The sequence below is a fragment of the Vombatus ursinus genome, unplaced genomic scaffold, assembly GCF_900497805.2.
Source record: "Vombatus ursinus unplaced genomic scaffold, bare-nosed wombat genome assembly UNPS02014464.1, whole genome shotgun sequence".
NCBI lineage: Eukaryota > Metazoa > Chordata > Mammalia > Diprotodontia > Vombatidae > Vombatus > Vombatus ursinus.
Window position 1 is genome coordinate 10074 of NW_020954242.1, and position 23676 is coordinate 33749.

Below are 23676 nucleotides of genomic sequence, written 5' to 3' on the forward strand. Positions count from 1 at the left end.
ACATGTAGGTAGGTCCATGCTGAAGGTCAGAAGTTGATGATTTCATAGTTTAAATGAATGTGTTGCTTTGCTATTCTGGAGTCTGTTTCATACATGCTCGGTAGTCTATACATTGCGTCAGGCAAATGATTTTCAGTGATCACACTGCTAATATGTGAGATCAACCTCAAAACTAAAAAAAACAAATCCTTTCTTTTAGTGGAGAAAAGAAATTGACTTTTATTATAACTTAAACATTTCAGTGTATAAAAAATCTATTCTCTATGATATGGATATAAGAACGTCTAGATGAAATTTGCCATTAAACTGGAATGATAGAATAATTTAGGAAAATTGAGCATCTGTACACAAATAGGTGATGAAAACCTAGAAGAAAAGATTTGTATGTGATCACAAATAAAGATGATGATGAGGGTCATTTAAAATGATTCCATTATGAGAGCTAAATATGTCTGTTTCGATGCAAAATATAAGTGCCTGAATTTAATAATTTATCTGGAAAGAATACTCAGTATTTCTAGAAATAATTCAACAACTGCATTGCTCCATTTGCTGTTGAAAATTCCCATTGCAACTTATTTAAAGAACCAATCACTTAACAAGCATATATTAAGCAATGATTAAATGCCAGGTGTTATGCTAAGTGCTGGGGATGTAGAGGAAAAAGTGAAAACAGCCCCTTCCCTCAAGGAGCTTACTTTCTAAGATAAAATGTCTATAAACATTACAGAGTGTAATGGAAGGGAATCTTAGTGGGCAAGGAACTAGTATTTGGGAGGCTTGGGAAAGATGTCTTTCAGAAAGGGACACTAGAGCTAAGGATTCTAAGTTTTTGAGGTAAGAATGCACAGCATTCTAGGCGTGAGGAATAGTCAGGATAATAACACACCTCTGTGTGAGAAGCATCAGCTGAGTATGGCTAGGTCGTAGAGTGTGTGGCCCAGAGCAACGTGTAAGAAAACTCAAGAGGCAGAAAAGGGCCAGGCTATGAAGAGTTTTAAATATCACACAGAAAAATCCGTTATTGATCATAGAGGCAATAGAGAACTACTAGAGTTTATTGAGTGAGATTAGTAAGTAAGTAAGAGGTGACTGGAAGTAGGGAGACTAAGGGGCTATTTTAATAATGTAGGTGAGAAGTGATGAAGCCCTAAAGTAAGGTAGTAACTGTATGAATGGAGAAAAGAGGACACACATGAGAGATGTGGAGATGGAAATGTCGAGATTTGACAACTGATCAGAAATATGGGATGTCAGAGTAGATTTGCAGATGACACAGAGGCTTCAAACTTATGTGACTAGAAGCATGGTGGTGTTCCTGTGATAGGAATAGAGAAATCCAGAAGAGAGATAGATTTTTTTAGGGGAAAATAATGAGTTCTGCTTTGGACAGTTTCAGATGCCTATCAATTTAGGGCATGCAATTAAAAATGTACATCAGGCAGTTCATGATGTAAGACTGAAGCTCAGGATAGAAACAAGGGCTTGATATTAAGATCCAGTTATCTCTGCCTAGAGGTGAAAACTGAATCCATGAGAAGTGTAACATAGTCCAGTTGAGAGGGGATAGTGAAGAAAGAGAAAGGGGTCTAGGAGAGAGCCTTGGGGGTAGAACCATAATTAATGAGTATGATATGGATGGAGATATACTGAAGGAGACTGCAGACTGGTCAGAAAGATAGGAGGATGTGAACTTGACTTCCAGGAACCAAGATGGCAGAGTCAGCAATAAGGTGCTCTGGCTCTTCCTTATTGACGTCTAAAAATCAAAAAAATTGCCCCAGGAAAAATCCAATTGTCCTTAAATATAGTTGCTAACATTAAATACAAGCAGACAAATGAAATCTTAAGTCAACTGGAGACCACCCCTATCACAGTACCTTCATGGCAGCAAGTTGAATGTATGTACGGGATGATGGGTCCACTATGGGTTGATTGACTGTGTCTGCCAACAAGCTGTGCCATAGCAGTGGGGTTCCTGTGAACTTCTGTTCTCTGGAATCAAACTCAGTATTAATCCTGTGCTCAAAATTAGATTGTCTGGATATTTCCAGCCTTGTCTTTTTCTTGCCAAACACGATGCAACACCCTAGAAAAATTGAGCAGAGGAGAAGCCATTGCTTGTCACCATCGTACAGCACAACAAAGGCCACTTGTTAAGAACAGGACCCAATAGTAGGTTGACTGCAAGCTCCCTGAGGGCAAGGGCTATGTTTCCCCTCTACCTACAGTCACTTAATAAGACTGTAGAATAAATAAAGCCGTATTGTAAAGCAAGGCTGCTAGGTGGTACGGTGGGGCCTTGATTCAGTAAGTCTTAAGGACTCTTAAGGAGTTTAAATCTGGCTTCATATATTAACTAGCTGTGTGACCTTGGACAAAGTCACTTAACTTTGGTTTGTCTCAGTTTGCTCAACTGTCAAAGGTGGATAATAATAGCCTCTACCTCCAACTATTGTGAAGATCAAATTGGACATCTATAAAGTGCTTAGCATAGTATCTAGCATATAATAGGTACTTTTATAAATGTTTATTCCCTGTCTCCCTTTGCCCCTTCCCCTATGAAAAGACAATTAGGATTCTTCTTTCAAATTATATTTCTATCAATTCATCCATTCACTTGTGTTTGAATACTTTACCAAGCTTGCCTCACCTTATCAACAATACCATTCTTTTCACAAGGAAGAGTACTGCCATATGGTAGCGTGGATAGAGAGCCAAGTGGGGAGTCAGGAAGACCTGAGTACAAATCTGACCTCAGACACTTATGAGCTGTGTGCCCCAGGGCTAGTCACTCAACCCTTTTTGCCTCAGTTTCCTCCTTTGCAAAATGAGCTGGATAAGGAAACGGCAAGCCACTCTAGTATGCTTGCCAAGAAAATCCCAAATAGGATCATGAAGAGTTAGATGTGACTGAAATGACTGAATAATAACAACAGAAGTTCATATAAGCCACATATGATCTAATGATCACTAATGTTTCTCTCTCGGTATTTTCTTGGGTCATCAGGAATCTGTCTGCAGACGGCCAGCAGGGGGTAGAGAAAGTCACTTTCTCTGGGTTGTCTCAGGTCACTTAAGAAGACAGTGTCCAGCTACTGACCATGAGAGTTTGCTGCAAGTATAACCTCTGAGCTGACAGTCAGACTTTAGCTATGAAGCAGGAGCCCAATTGAGTCAAGCAGAACCAGGCAAACAACATTTACACTTATATAAATGGAAACTATCATGAGTAAATATAGTAAAGGTAGATTGAGGTACAGATTTCGAGCTACATCAGTTTATTAACAGTGATGTATATGGCTGTTAACAAAGTGGTTCACTAGCAACGTCAGCAAGGCCATCGACCCTCAGAGAAGGAGGGGATCCTCTTCATGAACATACTGTTATAGGTTGTAGTATTGGAGCAGGAACATTAGAACTGGCTATACTAAGAAAGGTGGGCTGGCATTTAGGTAAGGCCCATTTCTAATAATTTCTAATAATAAGGAATGTTCATTCTTATATGGGGCCCATCTGTATTTTGTAGTCTTTCAGTGTATCGGAGCATCACAGCTAACAAATCGCCATCTCCTTGGAAGAGTTCAAAACTCTCTTCACTACACAACAGGAAAGGGCAGACATATCTTTTGGGGACTGTAATTTCGTGGAGCTAAACAAATGGACATCCATGTGGTATCCTAGGGGATACTTGCGTAGAGATAGCATTTCTTTTTAAACTAACTTCAAGGTAGTTCACCTGGATTCCTGAGCTTAACTCAAGCCAGGTAGATACAGAGCCAATTATAAAATTAATACAGCATGAAATAATTTACAATCTAGAATCAGTACAGCAGAAATCAATACAAGAAATCATAGTAATATTAATTTTGATATTTTTACAAAAGAAAAAATACTAGAAAAAAAAAAGCAGAATGTTGTGAAATTATAGGATAAGTTTTACCTCTGAAGAAAAGGGGGAAAAATGCCACTGGCTATCTTCTTTACAGATGTGGAGTACCATATATGGGTAAGGAACATTTCATATACTTTCAGAACTCAATTGATTTGTTGCTAAGCTTTGCTATACTACTTTCTCTCTCATATCCTTCTTTATTCTCCATAATGAGGGTAGGCCCTCTGGGTAAGGGAAGATGAATACACACACATATATCCATACATACATATGTGTAGTTAGTTTGGCATGACCTGTTTTTTTAAAAATTTCTCTATTTTTATTTTACCTCACATTCACACACACACATAGTCATGCATATATATGTGCATGCGCATATATGTGCATGCGCACACACATATACATATATGCATTCTTATATGTATGTGATAGGTTTCTGAACTTTATCTCATACATGCATCTATCACATGAATAAATGAAATCTAGCATATTCATATATGTAATTAATCAATACATAGTTGAAATAAAGATTATGCTAGATGAATCATATTTCCTTGAATCACTAGGTAGATCAGGGAAATTATATGGAGAGAATTTGCCTAGATTTTAGCACAGCATTGAAAAATTCTCTAGTGCTAGTGAAGAATATTGAGAGATACGGGCTATGGTATAGCATAGTATAGTATAGTATAATTACAGGGATTTAGAATGGGTGTGACAGATGAAGGATCCGCTATCACTTTTTCTCCCTTTAATGGGTCTTCTTCCAAGCTGCTCCACTGTAGGGGTAGTCCCATGAATGTATGATCTGCTTCGTTAAATACCATGTGCACTCGATGTTGAAAATTGCATGGGGCTGAAACCTCATGCCTTCTTTTCCTGTGTCTGAACAGGCTGCAACACCCTAGAAAAATTGAGCAGAGGAGAAGTCATTGTTTCTCATCAACAAACACCACAGCAAAGGCCACTTATTAATGTGAAAGAACATTTATATACCCTAGATAGGTTTTGTATTATAACATAGAACATATTATATTTTTGCCAATTTGTGAATCTTGCAATGGTTGTACCCCTAAAGCATCCATATATCCCGCACATCCATGAATGTATAAATGTCTATGTGTGTGCATTTCTATGTATATGTATAGATGTGTGTGTGTGAATGTGAGGTAAGAGAAAAATTACAGCAATACTAATAAAAAGCTCAACAGAGTATTCCAGACTAACCATATTTCCTTGAATCACTGGACTGGTATATCAGGGTAAGTACATGGAGAGAGTTTGCCTAGATTGTAGCACAGCCTTGAAAAAGTCTCAAATGATATACCCATGGAGAATATTGAGAGAGATACAGAGTATAGTATAATATAATGACAGAGATTCAGAAAGGTTGTGACAGATGAAGGGTCCAACATGGGCTTGGTTTCATTCACTGTGTCTGCCAGCAAGTTGCACCACGTCAGTGGGAGTACTGTGAACTTCTGTTCTTAGGGATCAAACCCAGTATGAATCCCTTGCTTAAAATTAGACGGTCCAGAGATTTCAAGCCTTTTTCTTTTTCTTGCAAAAGAGGACACAACACCCAAGAAAAATTGAGTAGAGGAGAAGCCATTATTGCTCACCATCACATATCACAGCAAAGGCCATTTGTTAATGTGAAAGAACATTTATATACCCTAGATAGGTTATATATTATAACATATATTGTATTTAGGCCAGTTTGCAAATCTTGCAATGATTGTACCCCTAAAGGATCCAAGTATCATAAACATACATGAATGTATATATGTCTATGTGTATATATTGTATGTATAACAATATAGATGCGTATGTGAATGTGAGGTAATAGAAAAAAATAGAGCAATACAAATAAAAAACCCAACAGGTTATACCAGCCTTACCATATTACCTTGAAACACTACACTGGTAAATCGGGGTAAATATGTGGAGAGAGTTTACCTGGGATTTAGCACAGCCTTGAAAGAGTCTCTACTGCTATGCCTGTGGAGAATATTGAGAGACATAGGGCATAATATGGTATAATTACAGGGAATCAGAATGGGTATGATAGATGACGGGTTCCATATCGGTTTTTCTTCCTTCACTATGGCTTCCAGCAAGCTCTGCCACTGGAGTGGGAATCCTGTAATTGTATGTTCTTGATGATCAAACTCGGTCTGTCTTCTGTGCTGAAAATTCGATGAGGCATAGATTTCACACCTTGTCTTTCTCTGGACTAATAGGATGCAACACCCTAGACAAATTGAGCAGAGGAGAAGTCATTATTTTCTCATCATCACACACCACAGGAAAGGCCACTTGTTGAAAGACTTTTATATACCATAGATAGGTTCTGTACTATAACATATAATATATTGTATTTTGGCCAATTTGTGAATCTTGAAATGGTTGTACCTCTAAAGCATCCATATATCCTACACATATATGAAAGTATATATGTCTATGTGTGTGCATTTCTATGTGTGTATGTATAGATGTGTGTGTGAATGTGAGGTAAGAGAAAAAATATAGCAATAAAAATTTAAAAACCCAACAGATTATGCCAGACTAAACATATTTCCTTCAATGACTAGACTGGTAGATCATGGTAAGTACATGGAGAGAGTTTACCTAGATTTTAGCTCAGCCTTCAAAAAGTGTCTACTGATATACCCGTGGAGAATATTGAGATATAGCCTATAGTATCGTATAATGACAGGGATTCAGAAAGGGTGGGACAGATGAAGGGTCTAATATGGGCATGGCTTCATTCAGTGTGTCTTCCAGCAAGCTGTGGCACTTGCAGTAGGAGTCCTGTGAACTTCTGTTCTTGGGGATCAAACCCAGTATGAATCCTGTGCTTGAAATTAGATGGTCCAGAAATTTCAAGCCCTTTCTTTTTCTTGCAAATCAGGACACAACATCCAAGAAAAACTGAGTGAGTAGAGGAGAAGATATTTTTTCTCACCATCATATACCACAGCAAAGGCCACATAGTAATGTGAACAAACATTGATATACCTGAGATAGGTTCTGTATTATAACATGTAATATATTATTTTTTGGTCAGTTTGTGAATATTGCAATGGTTGTACCCCTAAAACATCCATGTATCATACACACATATGAAGTATATATGTCTAAGTGTTTGCATTCTTGTGTATGTGTGTATTGATGTGTCTGTGTGCATGAATACGATGTAAAAGAAAAAATATTGCAATACAAATTAGAAAAAAACCCAAGAGATTATGCCAGACTAACTACATTTCCTTGAATCACTAGACTGAAAGATCAGGATAATTATGTCAAGAGAAGTTATGTAGGTTTTAGCACAGCCTTGAAAAAGTCTCTAGTGCTATAGCTGTGGAGAATATTGAGAGATATAGGCTACAGTACAGTATAATTACAGGGATTCAGAATGGGTGTGCTGGATGAAGGATCCAATATCGGTTTTTCTTCCTTCACTGTGCCTTCAAGCAAGCTATGCCACCGTAGTTGAAGTCCCGTGAATGTATGTTCTTGATGATCAAACTCGGTATGTATTCTGTGCTGAAAATTTGATTGGGGCGGAGATTTCAGGGTTGTCTTTCTCTGACTGAACAAGATGTATCACACTACAAAAACTGAGCAGAGGAGAAGCAATTGTTTCTTCCCATCACACACCACAGGAAAGGTAATTTGTTAATGTGAAGGAACATTTATATAACCTAGAGAGGTTCCATATTATAACATATAATATATTGTATTTTGGCCAGTGTGTGAATCTTGCAATGGTTGTACCTGTAAAACATCCATATATCATACACATATATGAATGTATAAATGTCCATGTGTGCATTTCTATGTATGTGTGTATCAATGGGTGTGTGGGAATGTGAGGTAAAAGAAAAAAGTATAGCAATGCAAATAAAAAACCCAAGAGATTATGCCAGACTAACCATATTTCCTTGAATCACTAGTCTGGAAAATCAGGTTAACTATGTAGAGAGAGTTTACCGAGAATTTAGCACTGCCTTGAAGAAGTCTCTAGAGGAATTTAGAAGGTGTATGATGGATGAAGGATCCAATAATGGTTTTTCTTCCTTCTCTGCATCTTCCAGCAAGCTGTGCCACTGCAGTGGAAGTCCCATGAATGTATATTCTTGATTATCAAACTCAGTAGGTATTCTGTGTTGAAAATTCCACAAGGCCTTGTCTTTCTTTGGCCAAACAGGATGCAACAACCTAGAAAAATTGAGCAGAGGAGAAGCCATTGTTTCTCACCATCACCTGCCACAGCAAAGGCCACTTGTTAATGTGAAAGAACATTTCTATACCCTAAATAGGGTATGTTTTATAACATATAATATATTGTATTTTGGCCAGTTTTTTAATCATTCAATGTTTGTATCCCAAAAGCATCCATATATCATACACATACATGAATGTAGATAGGTCTGTGTATATACATTTGTATGTATATCCGTATAGATGTGTTTGTGTGAATGTGAGGTAATAGAAAAAATATAGCAATACAAATAAAAACATCCTAGAAATTATGCCAGACTAACCCTATTTCCCTGAATTACTAGACTTGTAGATCACAGTAATTACGTGGAGAAAGTTTACCTAGATTTTAGCAGAGACATGAAAAAGTCTCTAGTGTTATACCAGTGGAGAATATTGAGAGATATAGCCTATAGCATAGTATAATTATAGGGCGTCAGAATGGATGTGATTGTTGAATATCGGTTTTTCTTCTTTCACTGTGTCTTCCAGCAAACTCTGCCACTGCAGTGGCAGTCTCATGAATCTGTGTTCTTGATCATCAAACTCAGTATGTATTCTGTGCTCAAAATTCGATGGGGCAGAGATTTCAGGCCTTGTCTTTCTCTGGCCAAACAGGATGCAACAACCTAGAAAAACTGAGCAGAGGAGAAGCCATTATTTCTCACCATCACCAGCCACAGCAGAGGCCACTTGTTAATGTGAAAGACCATTTCTATACCGTAGATAGGTTCGGTATCATAACATGTTATTTTATTTGGGCTAGTTTGTGAATCTTGCAATGGTTGAACCCCTAAAGCATCCATATACCATAAACATACATGAATGTATATATGTCTATGTGTATTCATTTGTATCTGTATCTGTACAGATGTATTTGTGTGAATATGAGGCAATAGAAAAAATATAGCAATACAAATAAAAAAGCCCTAGAGATTATGCCAGACTAAGCCAATTTCCTTGAATCACTAGACTGATAGATCAGGGTAATTACAAGGAGAGAGTTTACCTAGATATTAGCAGAGCACTGAAAGTCTCCAGTGGTATACCGGTGGAGAATATAGAGGGATGTATGCTATAGTATAATATAATTGGAGGGATTCAGAATGGGTGTAGTGGATGAAGGGTCTAATATCAGCTTTTCTTCCATTATGGTGGCTTCTGGCAAGCTGTGCCACTGCAGTAGGAGTCCTGTGAATGTATGTTCTTGATGATCAAACTCAGTATGTATTCTGTGTTGAAAATTCCATGAGGCAGAGATTTCAGGCCTTGTCTTTCTCTGGGCAAACAGGATGCAACACCCAAGAAAAATTGAGCAGAGGAGAAGGCATTGTTTCTCACCATCACATGCCACAACAAAGCCCATTTCTTAATGGGAAAGGACATTTCTATGCCCTAGGTAGCTTTTGTATTATGTAATACATTGCATTTTGTCCAGTTTGTCAAACTTGCAATGTTTATACCCTTAGAGCATTCATATATCAAACACATACATGAATGTATATGTTTCTGTGTGTTCTTTTCTATGTGGAGAGAATTTACCTACATTTCAGCATAGCCTTGAAAAAGTCTCTACTGCTATACCCATGGAGAATAGTGAGAGATAGAGCCTACAGTATAGTATAATGACAGGGGTTCAGAAAGGGTGTGTGAAGGACAAAGGGTCCAGTATGGACTTGACTTCATTCACTGTGTCTGCCAGCAAGCTCACCACAGAAGTGGGAGTCCTGGGAACTTCCGTCCATGGGGATCAAACTCGGTATGAATCCTGTGCTTCAGATTAAATGGTCCAGAGATTTCAAGCCTTTGCTTTTTCTTCCAAAACAAGACACAGCACCCTAGAAAAACTGAGCAGAGGAGAAGCCATTGTTTCTCACCATCACACATCACAGTCAAGCCCATTTCTTAATGTGAAAGAACATTTATATACCATAGAAAGGTTATGGATTATAACATGTAATATATCATTTTTGGTCATTTTGTGAATCTTCGAGTGATTGTAACCCTAAAACATCCATATATCATGGACATACATGAAAGTATACATGTCTATCTGTGTGCATTTCTATGTATGTGTGTATAGATGCCTGTGTGTGAGTATGAGGTAACAGAAAAATATAGCAATACAAATAAAAGAGCCCAACAGATTTTACCAGACTAACCATGTTTCCTTGAATCACTAGACTGGCAGATCAGGGTAATAACGTGGAAAGAATTTGCTAGATTTTAGTAGAGTCTTGAAAAAGTCTTTAGTGCTATACCTGTGTAGAATTTTGAGAGATACAGGCTATGGTATAGTGTAATTACAGTGATTCAGAATGGTATATATGTCTGTGTTGTATACATCTGTATAGATGTTTGTGCGAATGTGTGGTGAAAGAAAAAATACAGCAGTACAAATAAAAAAGCCCTAGAGATTATGCCAGACTAACCATGTTACCTTGAATCACTAGACTGGTAGAGCAGTGTAATTACGTGGAGAGTTTATCTAGATTTTTAGCAGAGACTTGAAAAAGTCTCCCGTGCTGTAGCCGTGTAGAATATTAAGATATATAGGCTATGGTATAGTATAATTGGAGGGATTCTGAATGGGCGTGATGGATGAGGGGTCCAATATTGGTTTTTCTTCCTTCAGTATGACTCCCAGAAAGCAGTGCCACTGCATTTGGAGTCCCGTGAATGTTGTGTTCTTGATGATCAAACTCAGTATGTCTTCTGTGTTGAAAATTCCACAGGGCATAGATTTCATGCGTTGTCTTTCTCTGGCCAAATAGGACGTAACACCCAAGATAAATTGAATAGAGGTGAAGCTATTGTTTCTCGCTGTCATACATCACAGCAAAGGCCACTGATTAATGTGAACAAACATTTTTACACCCTGGATAGGTTCTGTATTATAACATATAATATATTATTTTTGGTCAGTTTGTGAATCTTACAATGGTTGTAACCCTAAAACATCTATGTATCATACACATACATGAAAGTATATATGTCTATATGTTTGCATTCCTATGTATGTGTATATTAATGTGTCTTTCTGTGAATATGCTGTGAAAGAAAAAATATAGTAATACAAATTAAAAAAACAACAACAACAGATTATGCCAGACTAGCCATAATTCCTTCAATCACTAGACTGGTAGATCAAGCTAATTACTTGGAGAGAGTTTACCTAGATTTTACCACAGCCTTCAAAAAATCTCTAGTGCTATACCCTTGGAGAATATTGAGAGATTCAAGCTATAGTATGGTACAATTATGGGTATTCAGAATGGATGTGAGGTATAATGGGTCTAATATAGGCTTTATTACATTCACTGGGTCTGCTAGTAAGCTGCACTACTGCAGTGGGAGTCTGTCAACTTATGTTTTTGGTAATAAAAACCACTATGTATTCTGTGCTCAAAATTAGATGGTCCAGAGATTTTAGGCCTTTTCTTTTTCTTGCGAAACATGATGCAACACACCAGAAAAAATTGAGTAGAGGAGAACCTATTGATTCTGACCATCATACATCACAGCAAAGGACAAATGTTGAAGTGAACAGTCATTTATATACCCTAGATAGGTTCTGTACTATAACATATAATATATTATTTTTTCATCAGTTTGTGAATTTTACCATGGTTGTACCCCTAACACTTCTACATATCATACACATATGAATCTATATATGTCTCTGTATGTGTATTCCTCTGTATGTATAGATTTCTCTGTGTGTTTGTGAATGTGATTTAAAAGAAAAAAATACAGCAATACAATTTTTTTAAAAAGCAACAGATTTTACAGAATAACTGTATTTCCTTGAATCAATATACTTTAGATAAGGGGCATTAAGTTGAAAGAGTTTAGCTAGATTTTAGGACAGCATTGAAAACATCTCTAGTCCTATGCCCATGGAGACTACTGATAGATATAGGTTATGTTATGTTATATTATAATGACAAGGATTCAGAACAGGTGTGACAGATAATGGGTCCACAGTGGGCTTTGCTACATTCACTGTGTCTGAAAACATGATGCACCATGGCAGTAGGGGTCCTGTGAACTCCTATTCTTGGGGATGAAACCCACTATGAATCTTGTGCTTAAAATGAGATGGTCCAGAAATTTTAAGCCTTTTCTTTTTCTTGCAAAACAAGATGCAATACCCCAGAAAACTGAACAAAGGTGAAGCCACTATTTCTGACCATCATACCCCACAGCAAAGTTCATTTGTTAACGTGAACAAACATTTATATAACCTGGATGGGTTCTTTATTATAACGTATATTATTTTTGGTCAGTTTGTGAATCTTGCAGTGGTTGTACCCCTAAAACCTCCATATATCATACACATACATGAAAATATATATATTTATGTGTGTGTATTCCTATGTATGTGTGTTTAGATGTGTCTGTGTATGTGTGAATATGAGGTAAAAGAAAAACAATGTATCAACACAAATTATAAAAAAAACCCAAGAGATCATACCAGATTAACTGTATTTCCTGGAATCACTAGACTCGTAGCTTAGTGGAATTATGTGGAGAGAGTTTACCTAGATTTTAGCAAAGCCTTCAAAAAGTCTCTAGTGCTATACCCGTGGTGAATATTGAAAGATATTGGCTATAGTACAGTATAGTGACAGAGATTCAGGATGGGGGTGATGAGTGATGGATCCAATATGGTCTTTGCTACATTGACTGTGTCTGCCAGCAACCACACCATCCGAATGATCACTGGGCTCTTACCAGTAGACCAATCTCTTGAAATACGTATTCCAGGGCCAGTTGCCCTTTCATCAAATAATAGAAAAGTGCTCAGGGCACATGATTTACCTAATTAAAAAGCACCTCAGGATTCTTTTGTTCCATGAGTTTCATTTGTTTCTATGGCAGCATCTTTTTCTGTGTCCACTATTGTGGCACAGTTCACTATTCCTCTTGACCCTGTTCCAATTCAAATAAAATTTTTGATGAATTTCTGAGGGTCACCGGGGCTAACAATAAGATGCAGGGCAGCCCTGATCTCTTCATGGGACACCCTACAAGGCTTCTGGTCTATGGCTGAACCCAACTAGGTAAGGAATAAGTACTTGTGCTTGTCAGGTGGAAGTGAGCAACCTTGTGATACTCACTTGATGAGCAGTTGTCATTGCTCTGAGTTGCAGGTAGTTTGACTGGCCCCTGACGGTAACACCCAGTTGTGCTGACAGCCATCTCTGCTTGATCATCATTCACCTGAGAAGCAAATAATGGTAGTCATCATTGGTAGACTTACATCAAGACTAGCTAGCTAGTTCATAACATTGGTTGAATGATGAATGTGTGCAAAACATCATTATACTGGGCCTAAGGAAAAAATAAAGTAAGGGAAGTCTGTCTGGGGTATCCCCAAGTCTGCAATTTTAGTTCATACACATACTCTGTACCTTTAGGTTGTCTTCCTTTCTTCCTATCAAAATCTAATCTCAGGATTAGGTATTTACACCCTATTACTATAATATCTTGTGTTATTAGTCTTTTATACCTTAGTATAAATTTCCCTAAATATGTTCCTCTCCTTTGATACTGACATTTTAGGCCTTGTCTCTTTGAAATAAAAGGCTTTGTATTGCTAGAAGAATTGAAAGCATCAGGGGGTAAATGAGGGAGTGCTATAGAGGGAAATGACCTTCTCAATGCACTAGAAATCACAATATAGAGGTGGTGTGAAAAATGATTTTTCTTAGTAATCCTTATCTTGGAGACTCAGAGCTTCTCCCATCCCCCTTTCTTAAAGTTCAGTTTCTTCTTCAGGAGACATTTAAGATCTAATCTAATAGCTCTATTCCTGCTCATTGTGATGCCCAGACAGGTCTGGGAAAATGTTGATTTCTTCCCTATTGTCAAGACAGGTGATATAGAAATTGATATCTCTTTGACCAAGATTAAGTGACCTAAGTCACATACCCTAAGACTTTCATTTTAATATAGCCCACCTCCTAGTGTGTTGAGCAGTCAGAGTTGATTGGCACCCCTTGGGAACACCTATTCTTCAAGGGCATATAATTCTACCCCCAACCCCCAAATTGAGCCAGTCCTGGACTGGCTTCCTTAAGGGGGTCTAGTTCTGATGGGGTTGGGATCTGGACCCCAGAAAGGAAAAACCCTGGACTTTCCCACATGGCCAAATCTCTGCTACTCCCCTGAGGCTATAATCCCATCAACTGGTCTTTCATTGTGGCTACACCCAATCTCCCCTCCATTGTTTTACCTCCCTATGGCCCCTGGCCATTTGGAAGTACATCCAACTAAATTAAGGTCACCAGATTAGTAATTAATTGGTTTTGTTTCAAGTTTAAGTACATGATAATTGCTTATGGTACTGCCATATTTCTAAATTTTGTTATGTTGTTAGAAAAGCGATTTCTCTTAAAATCTAGATGTTGTTAGATTAAGAATTGTACTGTCAGAAAAAAAAATTAGTGGAAAAGCTGTTTTAGGAAGCTGTTAAGTCATTCTATCTGAGCATGTGTTGTAAGATTTTGAAGTACTGTAGTTTAAGAAATCATAAATGTCTAAGTTTTGTCTATATTTAAAAGGGAAGTTTTAACTAAAATTATTTGTCTCTCACTTATGAAAATTAAGACTGTTAGCTGAGCTATTTGGAATTACTGTTTAAATCAAGAACTTACAAAGGTATTTTTGTGAAAGGAAACTTGGTAATTATAGAAAGAAAAGACCGTGTAAAATCTCCTTTGTAATCCTTATCAATCCTGTGCAAGAGTTTTGGGTTGTGGAATTCTTACTGAGTAAATGGGTCCTCAGTGCACACACTTTTTTGACTAGAGAATTTAGGTGACTAGAAATTCATCCCCATCAACATCAGGAAAAATTGTAAGCTGTTTTTAAGAAGGGGAAATGCTTTTATGAAGAAATCTTTTGCAACATCTTTTGTGTGATTTTTAGAAGGCCTACTAAATTTCATTTGCAAACTAATTTATTGTGATAATAATTTGATATTGATAAAAATTATGTCCAAACCTACTGTAAATTTTCGAGTTGCATTCCTAGGTTTGTTGTTTCCTTTGGACTGGCCTTCTACGGGTGTTTTCAGAGAGACAGAGTTGGCAGCTCAATGGAAGCAGCATCAGAGATTTAAGGCTAGTGATTCATACAAAAGCATCTGACTACTGTAATGAGCTGTAAGCGGGAAAGATCTTGCTGTTTAGATCTGAATTCATTTCACAGTCTAGCAAGAGTTGAAACTAGTGTTTGAATTTATCATACATATAAGATATAATTCCTGAAGTATCTCGTTCTTTCAGATTGACGATGGTTAGAAAAGGGTAAGTTTATTAGCTTGAGAAACAGAGATGCAAATCTATTAAGAGTAGTAATTTATGAACTAGCTCGCGTTATCTTCATAAGAAATTTGATTTATTCTTGTTGTTACTTAAAAACTGTTGTTTTTACTCTTGTTATTTAATCAGGAACTAGTACATGTGTAGGAATGTTTACGCAGACTACTTAAGGCTCACCTTAAAAATGTTCCCATTGTTAAAGGGATTCTGAGAGTAGTAGTATTTTTCTGTGGTAAATCTCTTTCTATTCCCAATGTGAGATTATAGTCACATATCTGGAACTCTGATTGTTGGAATTTGCTATTCAAGACCTTATAGGACTATTAACTGACATTATTCTGAGTCTGACTCCAGGTATGATTATCAAGGAATACAATTGAGCCTATGATCCATGTTGCCAGCAACCCTGTGGGGGTCTATGAACTGCAGAGGGTGCTGTCATGGGAACAGTTGGGAGAAGGACTGTCCTGCATGAGCTGAGGTAGGATTCTCCAGACTCAATTTCCCCACTAATCCACCTGGCAGACTTTAAGCCTGGCTCAATGCAATTGGCCATCTACATAACTTCTGCCTGGAATTGACAAGAAGTTAGTGAAATATTGTTCCCTTACTACAGTTATGCCCCTATTCCTTTATGGCAAATTTCTGTAATCAAAAAGTTTTGTAAACAGTATTAAATCTATTAAATAATAGATTGATACTAGGACATCTGAGTTCCTGTAGTAAGATGCAAGTATAAGATTGAGCTATTTGGCCTAGAATTGTAGTCCAAACGACTAGCTATTTAGTCTTGAAATCTGTTACACGTTGTATATTCCTGTATAAGTTAGGGTCCTTTAATTCTTCAGAATGGCATGGAGATAATTAGGTCAAGGACTTGTGAAACCAGGATATGATTGCTATTTAGTACAAATAGTTTCAAAAGAAGAATGACTTATGGTCTATCTTAAAAGAAGCATCCCTTTAATTAGGGGTTATTTATTTGAACATGGCTAGAAGTTGGAATTGCTTTATTATAAATAACTTATTTGATTTGTACTGGTTTAAAATGGATTACTCAATGCATTTATGTATGTATTGGAGTCTGTTGTTAATTCCTTAGTGGAATCTCATCCTCCTAATGGGGGAAATGAATTAATGTGAAGTATAAAAAACAGATTCTAGTTTTCTGTTTTTATTTGAGTTTCTTAAATATATCAACATAACAATTGGCCAAGGTTTCAAATTCTGATTTTATAATAGAGACATAAGAGTTGAATTAACTTTCATTATTTGGCCTGGTTATTTGAAAAGTAGTTTAAAATGGTGTTAAGATCAATTTTGTAGGAGATTTTAACAAGGAAAGAGGATCACTCTACAAGGAGTCTTAAGAAGACAGCCTACTGGAGACTGCTTAAACCACACTCTGACCAGAAAATTTCATCAGATGATGTCCCCCAAAACCAGACAGCTGTATGAGATGAGACTCCTGAGTGTTAAATGGACAATTTATTTATTGCTTACTTTTTCTCCTTGAGTCTTTTTCTGTATTGTCTACTTACTAAAAGGGGACTGCCCCCTTTGATTTGTCAATGCATCGATCAGTTTTTCCTTCCTCCCTCCCATACTGTTACCCATTATAAGTCCCAAAACCCTTGATGAAGTGTTGACCATGTCAGTTAGTGATTCATTGAAAGGGCTATGCCTCTCAATAGAATCAGATGGAGGAATGTGAACAAAGATTTTTCTTAGTAATCATCATCTTGGAGACTCAGAGCTTCTCACATCTCCTTTTCTTAAAGTTCAGTTTCTTCTTTAGGAGGACATTTAAGAACTAATCGAATGGCTCTGATTAAGTGACCCCAAGACCTTCATTCTAATGTAGCCCACCTTCCAGTGTGATGACCAGTCAGAGTTGATTGGCACCCCTTGGGAACACCTACTTTTCGAAAGGCACATAATTCTATTCCCCTAACCCCCAAATCGAGCCAGTTCTGGACTGGCTCCCTTAGGGGGGCCCAGTTCTGCACTGTAACTCCCATGTAATATATGTTGCCCGCTGGTGAGAAATTACAAATGTGGACACAACCTAGTTTTGTTTATCTTTTCTTAGAACTAACTCTGCTGAGGTTGACATTTAATCCCATAAGGTTGGCTGTGGTGTTTCTGACTTCTGCTGCCTGACTTCTTTCAGAGATGCTCTTTGGGTGGGCATATTCAGATAGGCCTAGAGCCTTCAGGCTACCCCCTCGCAGTTCAGAACCCTGTACTTTTCTATTGTGTCTAGCCTGCCCAGTTTGAAGAAGGCCCTGTGCTTCACATCTCTGTCTCCTCTTTCTCCTATCAAAATGTATCAGTGTTGTTCTTATTTCTTCTGGATCTCACTCTATGATTCCTATAAAATTTAAAAAAAAACTCATAAAAGTTGAAATGACTAATAATTGCTAAATGTTTACTTTTCCCCAAAATAATCTTTATAATTAGACAGGGGAGATACCATGCCTTATTCATAAGAGGGACTTTATAATGGCTGCAGTCCAGGGAAGTTTTGTTCAGGATTCCTCCAGTCATAATTCAATTCCACTGAAATAAAACAAAACATTTACTTTCTATTTAGTATGCATAAAGCAGGAAGTAAAGTTGCATAGTGTATATCAAGCTGGCCTCTCTGTCAGAGTGACCTGGATTCAATTTCTGTTTCTGACACGTATTGGCTATGTGACCCTGGTGAAGTCATTCAACTTCTCACTGATCTGAGCAACACTATAAGGTTTTTCTTAACTTTTGTGTATCATGGATGTCTTTGGTACTCTGGTGAAGCCTATGGACACCTACTCAGAATGATTTTAAATGAAAAGACAAAATACATAAGATTACAAAGGAAGACAACTGTCTGGGGAAATTAAAAAAAAAAACCAAACAAACAACAAGTTCATAAATTGTAGGTAATCGCTGTTCTAAGATTGTAAATTACACAGAAATTGGAGATCTGTATTGGTAGAGAGAGTTTCTTCATCAGAAGTTCCTTTTATTGATGGAATTATAGGTCCATACCACACATATATAGCTGTGGCAGAGAATTAAAATATTTCTGCTTTGTCTCTCTTCTGTTATCATCTGAGCAGTGGTCTTACTCACTTTTCTCCATTCCCCCGCCCAAATGTAAGTGGCACAATAGATAAAGCATTAGATTGCTGGTCAGAAATAACTGCATTCAAATCTGATCTCAGACACCTACTAGCTATGTAACCCTGGCTCTCTGCCTCAATTTCCTCATCTGTAAAATAGGATAATATAGTACCTAACAAATAGAGTTATTGTGAGGATCAAATAAGGTAATGCTCACTATGATAATAATAAGCCACACTCTTTATTTCCATCCCTTAGGCATGTCTTTTTAAAAACTAAGTCGGTTAGAGTTCTTGTGAATGCTCATTTTTCTATGTAGACAGCTATTATTTTTTGACTTCTCAACAGAATTATTCCTGAGTGTACACACATAGATGCTGGGGATACAAATAACAAAAGAAAACATGCCCTACCCTCAAGAATGTCACATTCTTCTCTTTGCATTATATAAGGAACATTATGTAACCACCTAATTTATGTTGCATGAATTAGGTATGATATGCACATAGTGGATAGTTAACACCTTTGATGAAGGAATTCAAGAAGACCTTCTCACCTCACTCAGTTTGCCTTCAATTTGGCTCTGACTCTTTACCATGCTAATCTTATTCCTAGCTAGACATTGAAAGACTGTTTATGCTATTTCCTGCCAAGAAGGGCTAGCCACCCCTCCAGGAATTGAATATTCATAAACCGGAATGCTCTCCAGGATGTTTTGAAAACAGCTCTTTTCCCATAAATCATGCATTTATTTAGCAAAGGGCCTTCTTTGTTAGAAGGAATTACTCGTGGCAGGTAGTCCTGAGCCATCTTTGGAGTCTCACCTGTGGTACGGACATGTAGCCTGGTATTTTCCCATTTGGATTCTGGAGGCTGATTCCGGGACTCCCCAGCCACATGATCCAGATATATTATTTTTTTCCCTGATGGTACTGACCGATTGTGCTAAGATTTGATATTGACTGAGACTTCAGTTGTTACTGATTAAGACTTATGTTAGCTATTGATACTTACTGTGTGAGATTTACTTATTGAGACCTATACTAACTACGGAGATTTAAAATATTATTGCTTACTTACTGAGACTTATACTATCACTTACTTACCTTTATCACTATTTTAATAATAAATATTTTTACTATATGCATATATGCACATATACATACATGCATACATACATATATAAATCAAACCTGAGAGGCTGTATCATTTCCAAAACAATCTGAACTGTAACTAAATTAAGCTGCGATAAATAAGGTTGCTTTGCAATACAACACTCAGTAGGTAAAGAATTCTTTGGCCATGGCAAACCATAAAAGATAAAAGTTCTTTCAATCAAGACCCTTAGTTCTTTGCGGCCCTCATCTACTTCTACTTTTGCAGTAACAGTGGTGGAAAATATCAGAAGATAGTAAGAACCTCAGGATTTAGAACATTTACTTCAGTCATTTAAATGCTGGTTTTTGAAATGTGAGCTATTTGTTTATTAACCAGTAAGGAGAAAAACTAGTGCTGGAATGGAGCTATCATCCTGGAGAATTGCTATGGTATAAAAAAAAGAAAAAAGTAAGACAGAAGTTAACCAGAAATAATCCTAGCAAAGAGCCACTAATAAAGCTCATAGTTCCAGATATCTAGACACAAATCAACAAAATATGGGTAACAATCAATGTTAACTAGACAATGTAATACAAAAAAGCAAATTTGACTTCATAGGCATACTTGAGACTTGGTAAGATAAGTCCCAAGACAGGAATGTAGCTCTGGAAGAGTATATCTTATTTAAAGAAATATGATAGATAACGAGGGAGGGAGACAACAAATACTCCTGTATATCAAGAAACTATATCAGTGTCGGGATATCTATACATGGAGTGAGAAACATGAGAAGCATGCTGGAAAGCATTTGGTGAAGTTTACTGGAGTGAGAAACAGATATGATATTGTCATTGGAACACTCTACAAACCACTTGGACAGAAAGAAGATATAGATGAGTAGTTTGGAAAACAGACCTGACACCAAAGCAAGATATACTCTATTCTTGATCGTGGGCTTCAATTATACAGACACGTGCTGGAGCTCTCTCTCTCCCCAAATCAGAACAATTAATTTCTTCATTACTTTAATGATAAATCCATACTATTAAAGACAGAGGAAGCAATAAGGCTGTTATTGTATATATGGTTTACACCAATAAGGAAGAACTGGTTGGTGGAGTCATGTGATGAGGACCTTGTGAAGAAGTAACCACTTCATCTTAGAATGTATGATAAAGGAGAGGAAAGCTGCGGAAATCCAGTGTGACTTGGATTTTTGGAAGACCAGATTTCAGAGCACTCAGAGAAAGAGAGGTGGGATGTCCTAGACCAAATTTCTATAGAAGTCAGCCCAGGAGAGATGGGAGACACTTAAGACTGAATTTTGGAAAAGAAAAAGAAAAATAATTCTGACAAGAAGGAATAAAAGAGGCCAACGAAGATTTTTACGAACTTATTAACCAACTTAGATTTCAAGACATGTCTAGAAGGTGTAAATAAGCATAATGCTTACTACATTTGGGAGAAAAGGAAGACAACTGGAGGAAATAAGAACACTATTCAGAAAAACCAAAGAGAGATGAAGAAGAGATGTTTAATTTCTATTTTATTTTTATGCTCCTGTCAAAAAGAATCATAGCCAATAGCTATTTCATAAACACTTACTGTGCTAAATGCTGGGATAGAAATACAAAAAGAAAGATAGTACATACCTGAACTCAAGGACCTTAGAATCTCATGGGACAGGACAATATAGAAAAGGAAGCCAAAAAGGAAGGGAGAGGATGCTTAGGGTGGGGCAGATGGGAAAGAAGTCAAAGAAGTCTAAAATGCATGCAACTAGGAGGGAGATAAGGAGATTTCCAAGATGTCTCTCTGGGGTTTCCTTTCTTTAAATGGAGGTTGTCCCCCATGTCTAGAATGCCATCTCTCCTCCTCTTTACCTCTTGGCATCCTTAATAAGACTAGCTCAGATACTACTTTTTGAAGAGGCCTTTCCTGACCTCCCTCCCCAACTTTCCCCTCTAAGGTTACCCTCTTCCTACTCTACATGTATTTTCTATGTATCTATTTATTTACATGTTGCCTCCTCCATTTATATGTAAGCTCCTAGAAGGCAAGTATTGTTTTTGTGTTTTTCTTTCTCTTTGAACTTTCAGTGCTAAGGCACTGTACTTAGCATATAGAAATTTTTTAAGAATTTTTTTTTAAGAAATTAAAATTTAAGAAATTTAATTTAATTGACGAAATTTAATTTAAGAAGTTAAAATTAAAAAAAAATTAAGTTCTCCTTGTTTGACTGATTGACAAAACAAAAAAAGGTCTAAAAGGAAGTTGATTTATTTTACCCAGATCAGTGATTTCATTGTTGTAGGGAGATTCCAGTGTGAAAAGTTTCTCTACCAATGTAAACTGGCAACTGTCCTAATACCATATTAATCAATCAATCAATCAACAAGCATTTATTAAATATTATATTTTTTAAATGTTTTGGGGAAACCAATAGGTTAATGGACTTGTCCCAGGTCACACAGCCAATATGTAATAGAGAGCAGTACTTCACCCTGGCCTTTCTGACTCTGAAGCGAGTCCTCTATCCACTCTGCCATTCTGCCTCTCAGGGATTTGATAAACAAGCCTAAAAGTGAAGATATATTAAGATAGTAGTATTCCTAGAAAAGTTCAGGTCAGCGGGCTCAGATGTATTATATTCTATGTACTGAAAGTACTGGCAGATGTGATTGCTTCCTGAGGCACCATCAGGAATTTTGGAAAGATTATGAACAACAGAACATCTCCTATTGAAGAAGGTAAAATGTCATGATTTTTTTAAAAACAGGAAAAATGGAGTCTGCAAATTATGACAAAGTGAATGTAATGGTGATTTCTTGCAAAGTTTTTTAAGGTATTGTTTCTCACAATTTTATTGCTTCCTTTCGTTTTTATATGGAAATGATTTCTTGCACCTCCTCCAGTGATTGAATCCTTGCTTGTAATAAAAGAACATTTAAGCAGACCTAATACAGAAACTGCATCTGACAGCACATACAGCATTCCACATCTATAAACACCTACTTCTTTCCTGAAAGCAGAGTGCTATGGTTCATTATGAGTTCTCCTGGTCCAGGACTGCTATTGTAATTTATCTAAATTCCTATGCCTTTTATTGTGCTGATTACATCAAACTTCAAGATAGTATAGGATCTTCTTAAATATGCTCCAAATCTAGATAACAGTCTACAGATGAAAAACCAAGTGGATGAAGAAAGTATATTGCTCAGATGATGCCATACAATTGGAGTGGTAGACCGCTGAGTTTGTCCAGCAGTTTACATATATAGGACAAGGACTGTGGATGGACTGAAAGTTGACTAGGAAGAGAAAATAATAATTTGGGTGGCATTTTGGAAATTGTGCAGTGCTTTCTATGATTCTGAGGTGCTCCCACACTAAAGTTCATTCTTTCAACATCAACATTCTCCTGGTGATGTTATATTGTAGTGGAAGAAATACAATCCCAGACTTCCAGGAGCCAAGATAGTGGAGTATAAATCACTCTCACTGTCCATTATTGACCTCTGAATGCCCAGAAAATATCACCCCAGCAAAAATCCTAGAAGAAGTGAGCCAGCAAAAAGGCAGGGTGCCGCAGTCTTGTAGCCCAGGAAGCTTGGAGGATTAAGGGGAAAGGGAGTGGGAGCTTGTAATCCAAAAGAATTATGAACTGCACAATACTTTCACTTTAGGTTCAGATCTTGAGACACAATGACATGCACTGGATACAAACTTAACAAGTAATTGGGTTTATTTGATAATGCTTAAGGTGACAGAGAAGTAGGGATTAGAATAATGTACATATGCATATGATCCAGCGAATGATAATCAAAATAGAACAAAGAAAGAATAGAAATAAAACAAAGAAAGAATAGATACATCACCAACCAGGTGAGCTCCAACACCTGACACAGGGACCAGGGGAGACTTCAGGAGACAGTCATCAGGGTCCTGGTTGGGAAAGTCAACAGAGTGGGTGTCCCT

The 23676-nt window shown here is 37.1% G+C and overlaps 1 protein-coding gene across 1 annotated transcript; it reads right to left on the reverse strand.

Moving 5' to 3' along the window:
* Positions 1-1780: 1780 nt before the first annotated feature.
* On the reverse strand, positions 1781-23676 carry LOC114042481. The gene is made up of 6 exons (XM_027861166.1): positions 23581-23676; positions 13285-13387; positions 9873-10008; positions 5943-6149; positions 4593-4799; positions 1781-2089 (listed from the first exon to the last, which is right to left on the reverse strand). Exons 3-6 carry the CDS (start codon positions 9904-9906, stop codon positions 1872-1874), a joined length of 666 nt encoding a protein of 221 aa, XP_027716967.1. The 5' UTR covers positions 9907-10008; positions 13285-13387; positions 23581-23676; the 3' UTR covers positions 1781-1871.